Here is a 21,060-nt window from a genome sequence, read left to right as displayed (position 1 = left end):
CCATGCCTAACGTAACCAAAGCCATACAGGCCTCCCCAGTGACTAAAGCCAGGTTCACACTGTACGATTTTGGCCATGATTTAGTCGTCTGAGACAAATTTTGAGAATCCTAAAAGATTTCTATATTCCTAGGGTGAAATCTGTAGTCTTTGTTCGCTAGTTCGACACGTTCCCCGACAGCCTATTAATGGCTGCTGTGATCAAATCTTTCCTCAGATTAAATTCTGGTAGTGTCAGAAGATTTGAGGCACAGTCCTGTAGTGCGGCTTCTCCTACTCCGTACATATCTTCTCATGCGTGTCTGTTTTTCGTGTCTTGACTGTCATACAGTCTGACACTAATGACAACTGAGATCCTACAGTGTGACGTGGCTTACAGCAGGGATCATGTTCGTACAGTCTGACAAGCAACGGTCGCAAACGACTATTAATGCATGGCTAATGCATGCTTAGTGCCACTGATTCCATATGGCATGGGTCAGCTGCAGGGTCATCAGCCGGGAAACATCGCTCAACAACGTTTCGTTCCTTTAACCCTGTGCCACACACACTACTGTGTAGCTACCATGACCTTGTCACTGCTCTGCTGAGAATGATCCACCACCCAAATACTATCTGGTCAGAGGTGGACCTGTAGTGATCTTTCTCTCAGCTGACGGACAGAGTGGATGGAAACAGATGAGCTACAGTCTGTAATAGTTTGCAGTAACTGTGCACCCTGTAGTAATGCACATTATAGGTGTAGTTAAGAAAGTAACCATAGAGTGAGTGGGCCGGACCACACTCCTACCAGAAGCTCTTAAGGTGTTTTTGCTGCTCGGAGGGTTGAGCTCATGCAGACTGTGCTGTAAGGTTGATTAGATTTTACTCACAAGTTCAGCAATTTCATGATCTCGCGTACGCTGACGCGTTGGCGCAATGACGTCACGCCGACAGGACTCAGAAACTTACCCTGTACAGCTCGGCGGTGGGAGACAGAAAAAGCCCCTTCGATGCAACGACTGAAGTATTTAAGTGTGATTTAGCCTTTACGTCGACGTTATTCTGGCGCTAGAAGAATAGCGGCCGCTAGACAACGCGAGCTCGGATGTAAACACGGATCCGAAACATGGGAGAGATGAGCGCGTGAGGAAGCGAATCATGAAGCGTAAGCGCCAGCGACGAGCTGAAGCGAGGAAAAGGCTCTGCGCTGCAAAGAGGGAAGAGGACAAGCCCAAAGCTGACATTTACTTCGGGATAACAGGTAAATAAGCCCGTTTAGGGGATATTGTTTTGCTGTCGGTTTAGTAAGAAGCCACCATTTGAAGGCCTGCTGTTTTATAGTGACTCAGCGGAGAGCACGTAGTTCCTGAGTAGGACAGCTGCTACACAATGGCAAATCCTAGCAGGACGCTATAGTGAAGTTAGCCTTAGTGTAAACTTTAGGCATGATGATATAGCTATACCTGACTGTGTTGGAAATGAAATTGAGAAACAGCGCGTGCAGGCGGTATGTTATTTTTATGACTATTATTAAAATTCAAGCTGTTTACAGAATGAATTGTTGTCACATTGTTTGGCTTTTCATTTCCATGCCAGAGCCGCTGCTGTGTGAACTGTCGGTCTACACAGCCTATTGAAAAGCCGGAACCACTTTTGCTTCTAATATAAAACACCTAATGTTTTGATTTCATCGTAGTTTTTTTTAAATATATATTAATCCGTGCGCTGTTATTCCATATAAATCGCAGGATTACAGGCAGAACTAGTTTGAGGATCAAAGCGCGTTTCTATTGGCTGGCGGAAGCTTCTCTCCTTGGCAACGTTGCTCGTGCAGCGTTCCAATTAGAACAGCGTCTGCCCCCGGTGCTTAACTTAATATTGTGCTGTGCTGTGGGAGGACGGTCCTCTTATTAAACTCGAGCAATTAGGAATACACGGTAAGTTTTATATAACTGGGTGTTGGACTTCCTGAAGAGAACAACAGTAGAAGTCAAAGTAGGTGCAGAATCCTCAAATATATATGCAGTGGAAAACGGTACCCCACAGGGCAGTGTATGTGGCCCAGTATTGTTTAATATTATGATTAATGACATATTTGATCGGGTTGGAGAAAATATAGGTAAGTCGCTTTATGTGGATGATAGGGCACTCTGAGTTAGGGGTCGAAATCTCGAATATTTAAGAAAGAAAATGCAATAGGGAAAGTAGAACAGCGGACAAATACATGGATATTTAAACTTTTAGTTTCAAAAGCACAAGTTACATGTTTTTCTAAGCACAATAAAACAGTACCACTTGTATTGTATGGGCAAGATCTTGGACAGGTTAAGGTTGTGAGATTCTTAGGAGTGCTCTTTGACCTGGTGCCAGCGTATTGATTAAGAAAGTTAAGAAGAAATGTAAAAAGATTAATAATGTGTTGAGGTGTCTGTCAGGGTGAGACTGTAGTGATGTGTCGTTCATGAACGATTCATTCATTTTGAACGAATCTTTTTAATATGACTCAGGAACGACGAGTTGTCTCAGAGAGTGATTTACATTTACATTTATTCATTTAGCAGATGCTTTTATCCAAAGCAACTTACAAATGAGAAAATACAAGCAAATTCATTCATTTTTGACCGCGCATGCGCTGCAACATCCCCATAGGTTCTGTACCGGAAACAGAAATGATTAGTTCACGTCTCGAGTCTTCGGGTTTGAGTTGTCCGTTCATCATGTGACAAATGTGAAGTGACAAAAGAAAGAATGACTCTAGGTGAACTAACAGACTGCGTAGCCTAAAGACCTAATGTTAAGCTATTAATTAATCATTTCTGTTTCTCATAATTTGGCCTTGGCTGCATTAGCCTATAGTTAATTTTTTTACTCACAATGTGATCAACGTTTGCGTAAGTACTAGATGTGTTGGGGAATTTAACATGTAACATTTTAATTATATTCTGCTGAAATGAACAATATAACTCAAAAAAAGATTCTAAGATCTGAGTGAGTAAAATGATCCGATCTTCCCATCACTACGAGACTGGGGAGCGAGCAGGGCATCACTCATAAACATCTATCAGGCTCTTAAAAGAAATGCTTTTGATTATGGTTGCCTAGCATATATGTCAGCGTCAGAATCAAACCTTAAAAAGCTTGATGTTGAACAGGCACTCCGGATTTGTACTAGAGCGTTTAAATCATCACCAGTGACTGCATTACAGGTTGCGACAGGAGAGATGCCTTTGCATATAAGGAGGGTCAAGATCATACTGGTGTATTGGATAAATTTTCAAAGGGCATAGCAGGGTGCACCCCACAAAGGCCATCCCACAAGAATGCGCCGAACATAATAGAACACATTTTTTACAGTTTCGGATGGGTAGGAAATGCAACGGCACAAAATTCAGGCCTCAGCCAGCCACAAGTAAACCCCACTGTGGAGTTGTCAGCTGTACCACCCTGGACATTCATCAAAACCATTGTAGATACAAGTCTACAACAAATGTTCAGAGAAATCTAAAATAGTACCACAGTGGATGATAGTTCGAAACTATATGGACCATTATCAGGATAAACTATTCATGTTTACAGATGGATCAAAACAGTCTGAGAGAGGCTGCACTGGTGCTGCTTTTTTCATTACTCACTATGAAATAGCAGTCAAAAAAGAGCAACTGATCACTTATCAGTGTGCACTGTAGATCCTTTAGGAATCTTATTGGCATTGCAACGGCTGGAAATAATCAGAACCAAAATGTCGCTATAGCTTCTGACAGTTTATTTGCATGGTCAAGTATACAATCTCAGGAAACATTATGTAGACAAGACATTATTTACCATATACTTCATCTGCTTCTTATACTCCATGGTAGGGAGCTGGATGTCTCCTTCCATTGGGTTCATGCCCATGTAGGGATGGAAGGAAATGAGACTGTAGATATTTTCGCAAAAAGGTTGCTTAAAGCATGAAATAGTTGATATACAAGTACCATTAAGTAGAACAGAGATAAAAACCATTATCAAGGGACACGCATAAAATATGGCAGGAATACTGGGATATAGCTGACACCGGACAACACCTACATAATATACAAAAACAAGTAGGCACGAGTATGAGGCAGAGCAGGAACCCAAAGAAAGAGAGGATAATTACACATCTTAGAATAGGTCATGCAGGCTTAAATCTAACATTACACAGAATAGGAAAACACCCTACTGGGCTTTGTGCCCACTGCAATACACAAGAGACGGTAAAATAACATTCTGTTAGACTGCAAAATATATGAGGAAGAAAGAACAGAGTTAGAAATGCAAATTGGAAAGCAAAACATGACACTAGAGAATTTGCCTGGGAAAAACATCTGGAAAAGTGCACCATCTTTATAATAAATTGTCGGAACAATAATGGGATAAGTGGGAGAATTTAGTATGACTATCCTAGTATATATTAATTTCTGCCAGTCTGCTGCCCACACTCCAGTCGGTGGCGGTAATGCACCTTTAAGTTGGTTTGCCAACCGCCATTAAAACTAAAAGAAGAAGAAGAACTTCAAATTCTGGAAGGCGGGGCTTAAGATGATTGACGCGTCAGGTTCACCTCTCAGTGTTGAGTAAGGGTTTGGACTGAAGAGGGTTAAAGTCAGCCAGGGCGAGATTTAAATCCTGTTGGTCTGGGCGGATATCATGAACTGTGATTACAAGTGGAACCGAGCTCTTTGTCGATAATATTTACGATACGAGGCGTTTTAGCGTGAGGTTTTATGTTTTGGTTTTATCTTGAGGTGGTACAAACGGCAAAAGACGCAAAAGCTAAAGTTAAGGACGGACACAAGCTTTAGTTTTATATTTAAACGCTAACCTTATTGTTCTGTGCTGTTCGACTTGTTATTATTTGCGGTCTTGATTAACTCGACGTGGCCACAAACTCGGGTGTTTGTTTGTTTGTTTGTGTTGGAAATTGAGCGGGACAGTCAGAAACTTTGTAAATAAACGGAGCTTTCCAGTTTTCACTTCGTCTAGCGACTCAGCATGTCTAAAGAAAACAACGACCCTGCTAACAGCATTGAATTCATCAAAGGTGAGTTTTACTGTCGTGTCGGTTGTACACATGTATACAGAATCTGTCTTAAATGAAGTTTTTTTTTTTTTTTTTTTTTTTTTGTCCGGATGATACTCGGGTCTCCGTCCAACAGCTACTTCCGGGACGCAGATTCAAATCTGTGTTGGGCACGCGCCGTGTGTAGTTTTTCACCATGTGATGTTACATAGCGCGAGCCTATAGGTTTACTCTACAGCCTGATCACGCAGCGAGTAGAAATTAGGCAACGTGTTTCTGACTTGCAGATCAGCTGTATTTCGCTATCCTTAACCAGAAGCTCAGGAGCACCCCTGAAAGACACTGTTTCTGCATAGATGAGGAATTCTCCTATGAGAAGTGAGTATTGATTCTACTTCTCACTTATTATCATGCTGAATATTACTGTTTTAGTGTTAGTCTGTCTGTAGGTACATATTATTTTTATACTGTTTTTCTGTGTAAACAGCTTTTATGCGGACTTTGGTCCCCTCAACCTGGCTATGTTTTATCGCTTCTGTTGCAAACTCAACAAGAAGCTGAAGGTAATGGAGCCTTTAATCACATTAGAATGAAGTTAAGTCAGACCTCTCACTGTTTGACAGTCAGTACGTTTACATGGACAACAATAACCCGATATTAAGACACTACTCTGATTAAGAAATGACCGTGTAAACAGCGATTATTGATTACCTTAATCTGACTAAAGTCATACTCGAAGGAAGTAAACACAAATCGAATTAAGACATGTGGAGTATTTCTATTTTAGTCGCATTACAGACATGTACACGCCTTAATTAAACTATTAACATCGTGTGGTAGTTTTCGCCGCATTTTGTGACATGACACAGGCACACACACACACGGCAGTGCTCAACCGTTTGAAGGCGAACAAGAGAGCACTGCTGCGTCCGAAACCGCATACTCCGAATACGTATATTTCGACTACTATATAGTAGGTAAGTACGTGGTTTCAGACGCAGCCCATGGCTTCAAATAGTCGTCTATTTGCACATTCAGCATGACAAATAATTAACTGCACTTGAAGCTTTCGTTAAAAATTAAACACCCAAGACTGTATATGGTACCTTAACGAAGACGAAATGTATGTTGATGCATGAAATTCTGGAGGGAACGTCAGACGGCGTGGCGTGAGGACGTAATGACGTGTGCCGTTAATCGACCCGTGTTCTATAACATGTAAAACGGGAACATGAAAGGAATATTCTAAAAGAGACACCTGTAAACAATATTGTCTTACTCAGAATACAGTCAATAATTAGATTACTGCTGTCCATGTAATCATAGTCAGTCTCAACTTTGCTTACTGTATTGCATTAAATTACCAAGATCACTGTAATTATATATGCTACACATGGAGTTGATATTAAAAATGTTATTTTCTCCACTGCAGTCTTTGGCACACGCCAGAAAGAAGATCGTGTTCTATACCTGTGGGGACAAAAAGAAACAAGCAAATGCGGCCTATTTAATAGGATCATATGCTGTGAGTATTTAATTCATTGAAGTATGACTGTGCAGGTTATAAGTAGAGGTAGCTTGTGTAGTTGGAGGAAACTGATCCAATGATGTACATGTAGTTGGTTTAATTACCTGGAATTGGTTTGTTCACTACGTTTGAGTCATTTGCAGATAAATTGGATGTTCGTCGTGTTACTGTATTTGTGTTTAATACTCTCGTTCAGACATACGAAAGATTTTGTGAGTGAAGAAAGAACTGCGGGAGCATTAGCGGAAATGCTAATATTTTTACCGTCCTTTGCTCTTTTGGAGTGATGGCGCAACCCTTACTCTCCTGGAGTGTGATAAAATGGAGACGTTTACAATGGCTTAGATTTTGAGAACACGTCTACAGCAGTTTGTACAAAGAATTGTTAAAATGTGGGAGGATTTTTTGCTTGGTTTTATTTCCCCTGAAGGTGATGCATCTCCAGAAAACACCAGAGGAAGCTTACAGCCTACTCATCTCCAGAAACGCCACTTATCTTCCTTTCCGGTAAAAGCTGTTTCAGATAACTTTCATTTGTCTGTAACAAACTACAGGACTATGGTGAAAACAGAAGTTCTTTTTTTTCTGTTACAGAGATGCTTCATTTGGAACTTGCATGTACAATCTGAATATCCTTGATTGTTTACGTGCCGTGCACAAGGTAAACGGGAACCTTGCTGTAATGAATTGACACATGTAATTTATGGACATTACAATACATGGGTCTCGTGTTTGTTTCCGTTAGGCTCTGCAGTTTGGCTGGCTGGATTTCTCCAACTTCGATGTGGAGGAATATGAGCATTATGAGGTGCAGTGATTCTCTGATTGTACTGAATGTATGAAAAATACATTGAGCAGTTCTTTAAAGTGTCTATAATTAAATGCAGCTTTGTTCCACAGAGAGCTGAAAATGGAGATTTCAACTGGATTATTCCAGGGAAGTTTTTGGCCTTTAGTGGTCCACATCCGAAGAGCAAAATTGAGAACGGTAATTTAGGAGAGTCTCACTATAGCAAATGATGATGGATTTTTGCGTAATAGTTGTACGTTGTAAGAGTTTGCTTTACTGATTACCCCAGGTTATCCCCTCCATGCTCCTGAGGCCTACTTCCCATACTTCAGGAAGTACAACGTCACCACTGTCATACGCCTGAACAAAAAAATGTATGATGCCAAACGGTTCACAGATATGGGTTTTGACCACCACGACCTGTTCTTTGTTGATGGGAGCACACCTAATGATGCCATAGTCACCAAGTTCATGAACATCTGTGAAAATGCGGACGGTGCCATAGCTGTTCACTGTAAAGGTAAATTGCACACATTTTGACTAAGGGTTTAATTTAAGGTGTCTGATAATAAAGGTCATGGTTTGTACAAGGTGTTTGAAGTACTCGAATTTGCTTTTTTAAATGTAAGTACTGGAAAACCTTGAAAGTAACCATTTTCTTATCTAGTGGTGCTTAAAAAATGCTTGAATTATTGAAATCGCTAAATAACTTTAAAGTGTTTTTCAGCAGCTTGGAAATGGCTTGGAAGTGGCTGCTAGTTAACATGTCTCTTACTGGGCCGCGTTTCAGTCACTGTTTCATACTCGTTCTGTTGTCCGACAACAGAAACAGAAAAATATGTAAATGAGAACAGCTTTATTGGGAATTCAGCTGTATTAAAATACAGTACATGAGCACAGAGTATAGGAAGGAAGCAAACATGTAAAGGGCTGAAACTAGGCAGAATGCAAATATGACGAGATGACCACATGAATATGCTAATTAGCTCATTGTCATCTGGTGACTTTCCATTGAACGTTGTTGGCAACAGTGCTCCTGTCACTCACCTGGAGTATATTGACGTTATGGTGGAGACAAAGCAATGCCTGGGAAATGAAATATAGTCCAGCATTGCTGCAAAAGGTGCCATATAAAATTTTGTTGTACTTTATCATTATTAATAATAATAATAACAAATCTCTTTTTTTTTTATTTAAAAAGAAGGAATAATTTCTTACTTAGTCCTTGAAAACAAAGTCCTTGAAAGTCTTGGAATTTCATTATGAATCATCTCTACCAACCCTGTATGCTGAAGTATGACTGAATAATTTGAATATTATACTCGTATAGACCAGGAGTCATCAACTGGTAGACCATGGTCTGGATTCAGCGCTAGCAAAGTATTTCAGCAGATTGAACCAAACACTCAAAGTACTGTAACAGAACCTAAAGGTTTAGGGGAAAAATTGGCTATAATTTTGTCTAGTTGTTAAACATGCACTTAAGAGAATTGCTGCTATAGCAGATAATCGCTTGTGGCCAGTCATGTGTATTCATGTCAGTTTTATGTGCTCATCAATCTTTGGTTGGATTACTAAACTGACGAGATGGCTTGTTGAAGGAAAAAAGTAAAGGATGAAATGCATTTATTCTTCACTTCAAGTTTAAAACAGATGTCTCGTCCATTCATAATCTGTGGTGCTAGTCAAAGTTGTTAATGTGAAATGCCAGGGTGAAACAGAACCACTTCAAATTGAGATTATTTATAGCCATGAGCTTATCACTGATTAAGCATTAGAAGGTGAATGTTTCTGCCATTTTCATTTTTATTTGCTTATCCAAACTTTTGTATCCTAGGAGTTATATATGCTGCTGGACTGTCACAGATTTTAATTGAGTACCCCTGCTATAGACAAATTACACTTCAAAGCCAGTGTAGTGTTTTTGTTCAATTTAACCCGTATATAGTTTTGTTAATCAGCTGATTGTTTAGATGAACATTAATGTTATTTTTTTACAAATATCTGGTTTTGTGGGTTTCAGCTGGCCTGGGTCGCACAGGAACGTTAATAGGCTGCTACCTGATGAAGCACTTCAGACTGACTGCAGCCGAGGCCATCGCTTGGATCAGAATCTGCCGGCCTGGCTCAGTGATTGGGCCGCAGCAGACCTTTATTCAGGAGTAAGTGAGGCTATGGTCAGAGGCAGTGGGGAAAAAAAGATGCCTAATTCACCCTGCCCACACAAAATTTCACATAAATGCCCACTGTGAAAATCCCTATTATGCAATTTGACAGCACCGTATCAAACAATACAAAGTGCTGCTTGTTATGCTATGGATAAAGTAAAAAAAAAAGTAATCTTCTGTTGCACCAACCAACAGTAAGCAGTCCAGTCTATGGATGGAGGGAGATCTGTATCGGCGGAAGCAATGTGAACAGGAAAATAGCATAAACAAAGTAGCAGTCACAGGAATATTGTCAGGAGTAGACGACATCTCGATCAATGGGACAAATAAGAGAAGTGTGCCAAGAAAAACTGAAATGGTGAGTATTAGTTAAAATGTTTACATAACACAATGACATGGGAGTTTACCAGAGCTGTGACTGGAAGAATGTGTGCAAATCTGTCCACGAATGCATATATCCATTAAGTCTAAGATCTGAGAATCAGAGAGTGAATAAGAGACACATACTTGCACTATAACTCTATTAGAGCATGTGTGAGAATGTCTTTACCTGCTATTATTCTACTAGATTAAATACATATGATCTCATTATAGATTTCACTATAATGTGGCATTTTAGATTTGCCATATCTGAATAATACCTGAATAATATGGCATTTTACATAAGAGTAAAAGGGCTATTTAACGTTTTTTCAGTATAGTGATGGAGAAGAGGAGCACAATGGCATCACTCAAGGTGACGAACTGAGGGCACTGAAGAGCAAACGGCAGTCCAGAGCATCAACAGGTTCTTTATCGTAAGTATTTCCATCTGATCTCTGACTGAATGCCTTTTTATTACACACTTAGTCACTTCGTTCCATGAGAATGTATTTTAGGATGGAGAGAAATAGTTTAGCACTTTGCCCCAGCTGCATATTTGGATTTGGGACACTATAAATCTTTAAGGATTTGCATGAGATTAATAACAATATAAACAGTTCTGGTTCAGATCATTGTCAAAGAATGAGAGAAAACTATGTATAATGCCAGAAAATAAAGGTTTATTAAACTGTTAATGTATGAACCCACCTAAAAGTATCCTTTACATAGGCCTACTAATTATCTAGATTTGTACATGAATAGTTCTACAAGCCCGATTCTGAAAAAGTTGGGATAGTATGGAAAATGCAAAAAAAAAAAACCCAGAAAATTCAATTCACCCTGTACTCTTATTGAAAACACATTAACACATTATTTGATGTTTTACTTTGTGAATTTAATTTATTTTTTTGAAAATATATGCTCATTTCAAATATGACTGCAACACACCAAAAAAGTTGGGACAGTCGACTTTTTACCCCTGTGTAACATAATTTTCTTTTAATAACACGTGTTTAGGCACTGAAGACACCAGTTGGTTAAATTTAGCAAGTGGAGTTTTCCCCATTCATCCATTATGCATTTCTTCAGCTGCGCAAGTGTACAGGGCCATCATTGCCTTATTTTGCACTTCATAATGCACCAAACATTCTCAATCAGAGACAGGTCAGGACTGCAGCAGGCCATGCTAGCACCCGCGCTCTCTGCTTACACAACCATGCGCCTGTAATCCGGGCAGAATGTGGTTTGGCATTGTCCTGCTCTGGATGGCAGCATATGTTGCTCCAAAATGTGTACATATCTTTCTGCATTAATGATGCACTCACAGATGTGCAAGTTACCCATGCCACGGGCACTGACACACCCCCATACCGTGACAGACACTGGCTTTTGGACCTGATGCTGATAATAGCATGGATGGTCCTTTTCCTCTTTAGCCTGGAGAACACAACGGCTGTTTTGTCCAAAAACTACGATTCCACTGTGCTACTGTCCATCTCAGATGACACCGAGCTCAGAGAAATTGGCGGCACTTCTGGACAGTGTTGATGTATGGCTTCTGCTTTGCATAGTAAAGCCTTAACTTTGGTGTTGACTGACAAAGGGTTACCAAAGCATTCCCGAGCCCATGTCAGGATATTCATGACAGACTCATGACGGTTTTTAAGACAGTGACATCTGAGGGATCGGAGATCACATGCTTTCAGAAGTGGTTTTCAGCCTTGCCCTTTACGTGCCGAGATTTGATTGGATTCATGGAATCTTTTAATGATATTGTGCACTGTAGAAGGTGAAATGCCCAAAATCCCACCGATTTGTCTTTTTGTTCTCAAAGTGTTGGATTATTCACTGACGCATCTGTTAGCAGATTGGCGAGCCTCGACCCATCCTTGCTCTTGAAGGACTAGGCCTTTTTTGGAGGCTCCTTATACACTATGATTAGACGATTACCTCACCTGTTTCACATCACCTTCTTATTTCAACTTGTCACATCCTTATGAGGCCTAAATTGCCCCATCTTTTTTGGAACGTCTTTCATGCATCAATTTCAAAAAACGTTAATCTTTTTTTTAAAAAAAAAAAAACCCTATGCAGTTGATTAGGTAAAACTTCAAATACCTTGTCTTTATACGCTTTTTGTTTAAATACAAGTCAAAGAACATTTGCAAATCACTCCATTGTTTTTATAAGCATTTTCCAACTTTTTCAGAATTGGGGTTACAGAATTTACACTGTATAAAGTGTAAAGTATATTATTTGACACGCAGCTTATGATAACAACCTCAGTTACAAAGTTGTGAACGTTTTAATTAAAGATTAGCGATTGTGTGTATGGTGTCTTTGTGATGCTTTACAGTGGGAAAGGTTGCCGTGAAGATGCTAGCACTTTGCAGGTTAATAGAGAAACCTGTCGGCCAGTCCTGAGCTACTCTTTAATGAACGTACAAGCGGGTAACAAAGCTAAAACTGCGTTATCTTATGTTATGGTTTGATGGGTATAAAGATATGTTGATGATAATCATATATTAAGACCTATATCCCCATAGCAATACAGTGACTATAAAAAGTTTACACAACCCTGTTAAAGTCACAAGTTTTTGCGTTGCAAAAAGATAAATCATGTCATATCTTTTCCCACCGTTAATGTGATTATAGTAACCAACAAAATTCAAGTGAAAAACAAACACACATTTTGGAGTGGTGGAAAATAACATGCTTGCACAAGTGTTTACACCTCATAACTAATACTTTTGTTAAAGTACCTTTACTTTGTAATATAGCACTCAGTCTTTTTATGCAAAACCCTACCAAATTAACACATCTTGACTTTTGGTAATTTTATTCCACTGTTCCTTGCAAAAATGCTCCAGGTCTGTCAAACTGCAATGGGATCGCCGGTGCACAGCCCTCTTCAAGTCATTCCATAGGTTTTCCATATGCTTTAGATCTGGGCTCTGATTGGGCCATTCCAAAACGTTGATCATCATCTGAAGCCATTTCTTTGTTGACTGGGATTTGTGCTTTGAGTTGTTATCATACTGCTTCAGCTGTCTAACAAAGGCCTGGAGGTTCATACTAATAGGTTTATACTAATAGATTAGTATTTGGAGCTACTAAATATCAAGTACTGACATAGGTGCTGTTTTTATCACACCTGCTCTAATTTGACATTGGATTTAACCTGATTTTTTCTTTCTTTTATCTGAATAATATATTGGCTGCTCTCATGCAGTTCAAAATGGAAGAAAACGGCAATATGTTTAGATATTGCTCTAAGATGTACAGTTAACTGGCTACAATTCTTAAAAAAAAATACTTTCTCAAATTTAGTCTGGGATGTAGAGGGCTGCTTTATGATTTTAAAAGCAATTGTATTGAACAAGACTGTGTCCCCAACCATTTAAAGTGAGATAGCTGGGTTGTTAAATTTAGGCCTGAAGGGAAGACTGTTTCTACCTCAGAGCCCAGAAATAGCTTTTCCCCCTCATTAAAAATCTAGCATATTAGCTAACATTTTTCACTCAACATGGAACCTATGATTTGAGTTGTCTGATGCCTTGTGAGTATTGATGTGTCATGGCAATATTCAATATACATTTTCCTTTTGCATGATGGATGGCATTAATACTATGAATGCATGGCCTTTAGGTATCTAACGCTGCCTCAGTCATCCATCTCTCTCCCCCCACCACCCCCCAGCACTGCAGGCTGGATCAACTTAAGTCAACCATCTATGTTCTTAGAAAGTATTTAAACTTCTATAGGCTTTTTAAAATTTGATCCCAGTGTGGTACTTATTCAAACTGTGGTCCTATTCAATAAAACACTACTGTCTACTTCAATAGGAACACCTGTACACCACCTCATTTATGCAGTTATTCAATCATGTGGCAGCAGCACAATGCATAAAATCATGCAGCTATAGGTCAAACACCCAGTTAATATTCGCATCAAACATCAGAATGGAGAAAAATACCGTAGAGACTGTTGTATGTGTGACGTTCCCAGGAGATGAAAATCTGAAATACCCAAAGCAGCCCATCTGGCATGAACAACCATGCCATAGTTAAAGTCACAGAGATCACACTTTCCCCATTCTGATGTTTGTGAACATCATAGCATTTGACCAGTATCTGCATGATGTTATGTATTGTGTTGCTGCCACATGATTGAGTAGTTTGGATAACTGCATAAATGAGTAGGCGTGCAGGTGTGCCGATTTAGATGTGGACAGTTAGTGTACAGTGGGGGTGGGGCAGTATAGAATAAAAATGGTAAAGCTTGAGCTTGATGTAGTCTGCAGTGGAGGAAAGAGTACCAAAGCCTTTTGTCTGGAAGTGTATTTGTCTCTCCTTCCTTCTTATTTTGTTGTATTTAAACTGTCCCTCCCTCGTGTCTAGATGGCTGGTAGCTATGCTGATTTCTTCACTTTGTAGCCTTGTCCTGTGGTGGCTGTTATTTGGCTTCCCCTCTTCCGTCTTCCATTACTGTGTAGGCAGGTCGGGATTGTAAGTGAACTGTCGTGCCTGTACTACTTACACCTCTCTGGACTTGGAATGCTGTAAGTTTGTTCATGTCTCTTCTGTCTCCATGATTCCCCCTTTTCCGATCTCCTCATGGTTTCTTAGGAATCAGTCCGCAGTTTCACAGGGGTTAAGGTTATGTTTATGCATAGAAGTCCTCTTCTTATCCACTACTCGCAGTTTGTTCTCAGTATTTGTGGATAAAGCTGGTTTCCCCTGTAAAACCCCTAATCACCAAGGTGTGTGTTGAGATATATTGGTTGGTGGTTAGATGCAGAAAACTTATTCCTACATCGAGACTCCAGAGACTTTTATGGCTCTGCAGGGCCATCACAAGACATTAGCATGATTCACACAACTGGCTATGTCCCATTTGACTTTTGTGTAAAGAGAATGCCTCTTAAACATAGTCCTAGTCCAACTTGGAGTAGGAGTTAATTGCAGAAGAAATTTAAGCATTAAGTATGTTATTTGAATCACTATAAATCAATCAGCTACCACACATTTCTGTAGTACGAGTGAAGATAAGTGCACAAGAAGTAGAAAAAGCCACAGTGTTGAATTTAATTTATTTTTCTATAATTATTAATAATAATACACAAGCAAACTACAGATGGTTCTTAAAGCTTTAGAAAAAGAAATTTTAGAAAAGATATATACATGGGCATAAGACATTTAATAAGCTACTGTACAGTTCGTGTTTATGTTCAATGCTAATGGATTTAATGCCACCAGGGACTTCTTTGACAACTGCCCCATATTTTTTTTTTTCACTGACGTGTTTAGAGATTTAAGGGATGGCATCTAATTGGTCTCTGTTCAAATCAAGCTCCACTGGACCCAAATACAATCCCTGGAGCTCAGCTGGAAGAAAGAACATTTGTATTCAGCTTGACCGGAGTTCATCTTAAGCAGGCGAAATCTTAGGGCTAGTCCAGAGGACTCATAAGTCACTAAGACTGCGATTATTGGCACAAGTAGAGTTATTTCAGTTATTGTTGAGATAAGCAGTACGCACCTAGTGCATATTTAATATCAGAAGTTTACACAACTCTCCTCTACATTAAACATTAAAATTGCGGTTATGCAAATATCATTTAGGCTGCTATCAACAATTCAGTTACTGCTACTGATGTCTCAATATAAACTCGACTAAAAACCACCTGTGGTATCATATTACAGAAAAACAATAAATAAAATGAACGTTTTTGTTGATTTTCATATACCACAGAAATATCTATGCAGACTTTTTAAATCTGTTGTCTTCTAGATGTTTACAAATGACAAAGGCATGAATACACTACTGTATATTCTGCTACATAAGCAGTGTGTGAATTGTTGCTGTACTTGAATGCAAAATACAAATCCTGTCATTAATACCCATGTATAGAATACACTGACAGTGTGCCAGAAATATATTTAATGTGGGCATTTAGATGATTTTCAGATATGAAATCAGTAACACCCATGTTCTATACTGGAATTTTGTTCGAGTTTACAGTGCAGTCTGCTAGCACATGATGCTAGCACCAGTCCTGTTAATATTCATTCATGGAACATGCCAACATCTCTAGCAGCACTATCATCCCCACCCCCTCGTATTAGTTTAGGTTCCTGTCATCAGTTTTGTGAATAGGTTTTAAAGAAAAGCTTTTAGTGCCACTTAAGAGACCTCTTGATGGTAGGACAAGATTGTTTGTGAATACAGCCTCTGATTTCTCACGGGTTTTTTTTTTCCCTTCAGTTTTAAAACTAAATGTTTTTTGTAAAGCTGCACTGAGCGGCTTTACACATACCAGCCTAATTCAGCTTCCATTCATTAGGGTAATTTGTGGTAAGCTCTGAATTTGGAAGAGCTCAGGTGTTTGCTGGATTCTGTCTAATCTGTTGGATGTGGTGTTTTGGTTTTTTTTTTTGTATGTTTTATACAGGGTCATTCTGCAGTCGAGTGCACAGAGCTGTAAATCTGTAAAATTTCAGAGTCCCTCGGATAACGAGGATGGTAGAAAACGAACCAGAACCTCACTAAGCTCCAACAGAGAGAGCAGGTGGGTGTTTGCATGATGGCCAAAGTATTACAAAGTATAACTGTACTACGGCATATAATTACATTTGATGTGTTAAAGCAAGCAAATTCTACAGTCTGATTTAGCAGTCTCATATAGTGCAAATGTTCTTTTCCCTTCCATTCCACAGCCTGTTATTACATTCCAGACTTGCACGGTCTTTAGGCAATTTGCCTGTAATGGCCAATGAAAAGAAGTATGAGTTTTGTGAAGTTAACTCAGTGGCTACAGATAGATTGAGCAAGAAATCAAACATGAAACGCATAATCCCAATCAACAGTGAGCCTCTTGGTCCTTCTATTCCTTCTTCAACTGAGTCATTTGTTCACAGCCTGAGTATCAACGTAGTAAGTCAATAGCAGTTGAGTATCACAAGCTACCATTGCATACTTTTGCTGTGCTTGACTTCCAGCATGCCTTTAGCAGACTATCAGTCCTATCAGCTTGCACTCAGAAAGCTTGCACCTGTTCTTTCAGACCTGCTTAATCTGATTAGCATTTTCCAAATGATTCCAGCTATTGACTCTTGCAGTTAGCAGGCATAAAACTTGCTAGAATTTACAGCAGGTCGGTGTATTGAGGGTAATTTACCATACAGTGATTTTATTGCATGTTCATAATTTTCTTGTAGGTCATGATATTTAAAAATCATTTGCAGCATATAGAAAGTGGGAGTGTGTGATTTGAATGGAGTGCCATGTGGTTTCATATATAAGTGCAAATGAAGAGAAATGGACATTGCAATTAAAGAAAAAAAAAAGATGGATGCATGGATATCCTCTCTCAGAGCTGGTGATTTTAGACTGGTTATAATGGTTGTGTATCTCTACCACGACATTTTCAAAATAGCTTTATTGTATTTGCCTTTTAGAATCCTTTTTCACCAAGATGTTTATATCTAATCATTTGCTTTTTTTGAGGGTGATCGAGGGAGCTTTATAAGTCAGACAGAGTCCAGTCCAGGTGAATAGCTGTGCAGTTGTGGGATGATTTTCAGGAGTCCAAGGATGGCTGGCTGGTAGTTTTGGAATTTGATCCATCTTGTCATTCGCACAGAAGCTCAAGGGCTCAGAAAATTACTGTCCCACTGTTCGATTCATGGTCTTTTTTTTCTTTGTTATAATGCTCTCTTAATCTCAATGCTCTGCACAGCAAAACTGATTGTTTAACTTTATAGTTAACAAAAATATGTCTCTGTTTTTTGCTCGAACAACCTACTTGTAACAGAAGAACTGTGTCCAGAGGAAGGAAAAAGCTGCACTCTTTGCAATCATTGCGCTTTACAAGACTATGGTATTTCATCTCTTTCAGTCTCTCTCCTAGATCTTGGCTTTCTGCTACATCTTCAGCCTTTAATCTTTGCTTATTTGGGCAAAATGCATGTCTTTCAAACTGAAACATAATATTTCTCTCTCTTCACAGTCCTGCAGTCCCTAAAGCTAGAGCACCTCTACTATGTTAAATGGATGTTTTTGGAAAATGAGTGCAAGTAACTTCATAAAACCTGGATTTGTTTTTCTTTTATTCTTCTTTTATTTTAAATTTTTTTTTATAAATATATAAACTATTACTCCTGTAAAGTCTCAAAAGTCTACTTTGATTTAAAAAAAAAAAAAAAACAGACTGTATTGAAAAGCGTGAATAATTTTATTATTAAAATAACTTTTTGTTTACAGAAATGTCAAACATTGGGGGGTTTGTAATACTGTTATGTGAAAAGATTTTTCTTCTTTTATATTTTAAGATTAGAATCATGAGTCAAAGTTCTTGTAGAATGTATTCTCGTCATTAGTAGGGATGAAAAGGTTACCAGTTTCACTATAAACCACAATAAAATTCCCCAACGGTTAGTATTACCATGTCACATTTAATTATCATTTAAACCGTGCACGATTAGTGTTATTTTTGTAAAACTCGCTGTAAGAGCTGTCCACACACACCCAGCATGAGTGACGCAGGCGCAGCATGCAACGTTGATTTTTGAGCGTGAAGAAACGTAACAGTTAAGGATAACATTTATTGATCCCACACTGGAGAAATTCCCTCGTTACAGCCTCTGTTACACAAAAAACAGATAGGAAAGTTAAAAATAGGAAATTAAAAACTGAACGCCTCGCAGCACCAATCAACAGAAGTCAGATTTCATTTATCACGTGACGAGAGTGAGGCAAGCTGACTAAGACGAAAGATTTGATTTAATATAAGCGAGTTTGTCATTGTACTGTTTTGTTGTTGTTTTTCATTAAGAATAATAATGAACCCACCAATCTAGCAATTGTCGCCCCTGAATTGCTGCTAATACGAAAATGATAGTGAAATGCACGCAGCTGCAGGGGCATTCATGAGCGATTTAAGAGCAAAGGGGTGGGGGGACGGCAACAAAGCTCCAAAGCCCTCTTTCACAGCAGCTTTCTTCTGGCAAGCTCTGCGGACAGGGTTACCATCTTCTATTAAGTTTCCCTCAGCATTTTTATAAAATCCAAAATATGATCGTACTTCAGATTTGGTCCTCTTGGAAGGTTGGAAATTCTCCCGAGCGCTGTCGCTGCCTTCCGCTGTGTTCTCTAACTAAACTAAATGATCTTACTATAAAAAAGCAAAACAGTGCCGCGGTGGGCAAGTGATGTAATCGGTGTGCAGCCGAACACCGACTATCACGGCAAGCCTAGGGACAACCATCCATCACTTTTATAATTAAATATAAAACCTTTTAAATGATTTCAGTGTGTGTATCAGTACATTTTCAATATTTTCAGCACATTTTAACAATACCATGATAATACTGATAACCGTGATAGTTTTGGTCACGATAATCGTGATATGAAATTTTCATACCATTACATCTCTAGTCATTACTATCCTTCCTTACTAATGTGTCTGAAACTTGGTTATCTCTGTGCCCTGCTAAAATCTGAAGGCTATAGTGAGACTTTTTCATTTAACAATTTTTGTTCCACAGTTGAATGCTGTGTGTGTGTGTGTGTGTGTGTGTGTGTGTGTGTGTGTGTGTGTGTGTGTGTGTATATATAATATGAATATTTGATACATCTGGAAGACCTGTTGTACATTTATACCTGTAAATACTGTAATAACTTTTGGTTATTGATGTCCAAATATACTTCCTTTGTCCTGAGTACATTTATATCTCATGTACTATAAAGCTTGGTTTGTAAAGGATCTGAGTCATCTTGTTGATTTAATTTATTTATTCATTCATTCATTCATCTTCAGTAAGCACTTTATCCTGGTCTAGGATCGTGGGCATGAGGTGGAAATACAACCTGAATGGGATGCAAGTCTTATCATAAGGCACCATGCACACACCTTGTTCACACCTAGGGGCATTTTAGCAAAGCCACTCCACCTATGGGCATGTTTTTGGGAGGAACCTGAGAACCTGGAAGAACTCTACATGGACAAAGGTAGAATATGTGTAACTCCACACAAGCTGTAACTGAAGCTGATACTGGAACCAGGGACCCTGGAGCTGTGATGCAAAAACTCTGAATCATCTCATGCTTTTTTTTTTTATCCTGCATATGCTAGATCTATTTTCATGGTGCTGATCTTGATGCATATAGAAATTACTTGGTCCCTTTTTCATTTCAGCAGTTTTCTTGTGAACATAACCACAGTGATCCAAAAAGTAACCCATATGACATTCCATGAAATTATTTGAACTTGCATAGGCATTCAGTAGTTTTATGTACAGCACATATTTGAAATATTTCTTCGAACATTTCTAAACCGTACAACATCCTATAGGGAGAATTCACATCCGCTATATGGCCAAAATGTGTGTACACCTGGCCATCACACCCATGTGTGGGCCTTCCCTAAACTTTTGTCACAAATTTAGAAGCACACAATTGTACAGCATGTCACTGTATTCTGTAGCATTACAGTTTCTACTCCCTGACACTAAGGGGCACAAATATGTTCCAGCATGGCTGGGCCCCTGTGCACAAAGCAAGGTCCAGGAAGACATGGTTTGCTAAGCTTGGAGTGGAAGAACATGAGTGGTCAGCACAGAGCCCTGACCTCAACCCCACTGAACACCTTTGGAATGAACTGTAAAACTGACTGCACCCCAGACGTCCTCGCCTGACATAAGTGCCTAATGCTCTTGTGGTCGAATGGGTGCAAATTCCCACAGCTATGTTCCAAAATATTGGAAAGCCTTCCCAGAAGAAAGGAGGTTATTATAACAGCAAAGAGGGGACTAAAGCTGGAATGGGGTGTTCAACAACCACATATGGGTGTGTTGGTCAAATGTCCACAAACCTTTGGTCATATTGTGTATATAGAGATAGTTTTTTAATTTTAAGCCTTATTGCCTTTAATCAAACAAACTAAACATATCTGAAATCCTCAATATGTTGATTGTTTACATGCATCGATCCATTTTCTGTACCACTTATCAGACACATGGTTGCAGGGAGCCTGGAGCCTGTCCCAAGCGACTTAAGCACAGTCGAACACCCATTCAAACACTACAGACAATTTGGAGATGCCAATCAGCCTACAACACACGTGTTTGGACTATGGGAGGAAACCAGAGTACCCTCAAAGTATGGAGAGAAGATGCAAACTCTGTGCA

The 21,060-nt window shown here is 39.2% G+C and overlaps 1 protein-coding gene across 9 annotated transcripts; it reads left to right on the top strand.

The window, feature by feature from the left end:
- Window positions 1-46: 46 nt before the first annotated feature.
- On the top strand, window positions 47-19,637 carry cdc14b (cell division cycle 14B). 9 transcript variants are annotated; one of them, XM_053624943.1, is made up of 16 exons: window positions 47-1,242; window positions 5,310-5,400; window positions 5,510-5,585; window positions 6,455-6,547; window positions 6,981-7,057; window positions 7,145-7,211; window positions 7,296-7,358; window positions 7,451-7,538; window positions 7,630-7,860; window positions 9,364-9,502; window positions 9,704-9,866; window positions 10,205-10,305; window positions 16,326-16,442; window positions 16,591-16,807; window positions 17,688-17,753; window positions 17,883-19,637. In XM_053624943.1, the coding sequence occupies exons 1-16, from the start codon at window positions 1,140-1,142 to the stop codon at window positions 17,895-17,897; spliced, it is 1,707 nt and encodes a 568-aa protein (XP_053480918.1). In that variant the 5' UTR covers window positions 47-1,139; the 3' UTR covers window positions 17,898-19,637. The 9 variants fall into 9 exon arrangements, with proteins under 9 accessions (XP_053480918.1, XP_053480924.1, XP_053480920.1 ...); XM_053624949.1 differs by lacking the exon at window positions 16,591-16,807; XM_053624945.1 differs by lacking the exon at window positions 17,688-17,753.
- The last annotated feature ends 1,423 nt before the right edge of the window (window positions 19,638-21,060 follow it).

Source organism: Ictalurus furcatus, chromosome 5 (assembly GCF_023375685.1).
Source record: "Ictalurus furcatus strain D&B chromosome 5, Billie_1.0, whole genome shotgun sequence".
NCBI classification, from domain to species: Eukaryota; Metazoa; Chordata; class Actinopteri; order Siluriformes; family Ictaluridae; genus Ictalurus; species Ictalurus furcatus.
The sequence above is the reverse complement of the archived record's forward strand: the minus strand, read 5'-3'. Positions and strand labels throughout refer to the sequence as shown.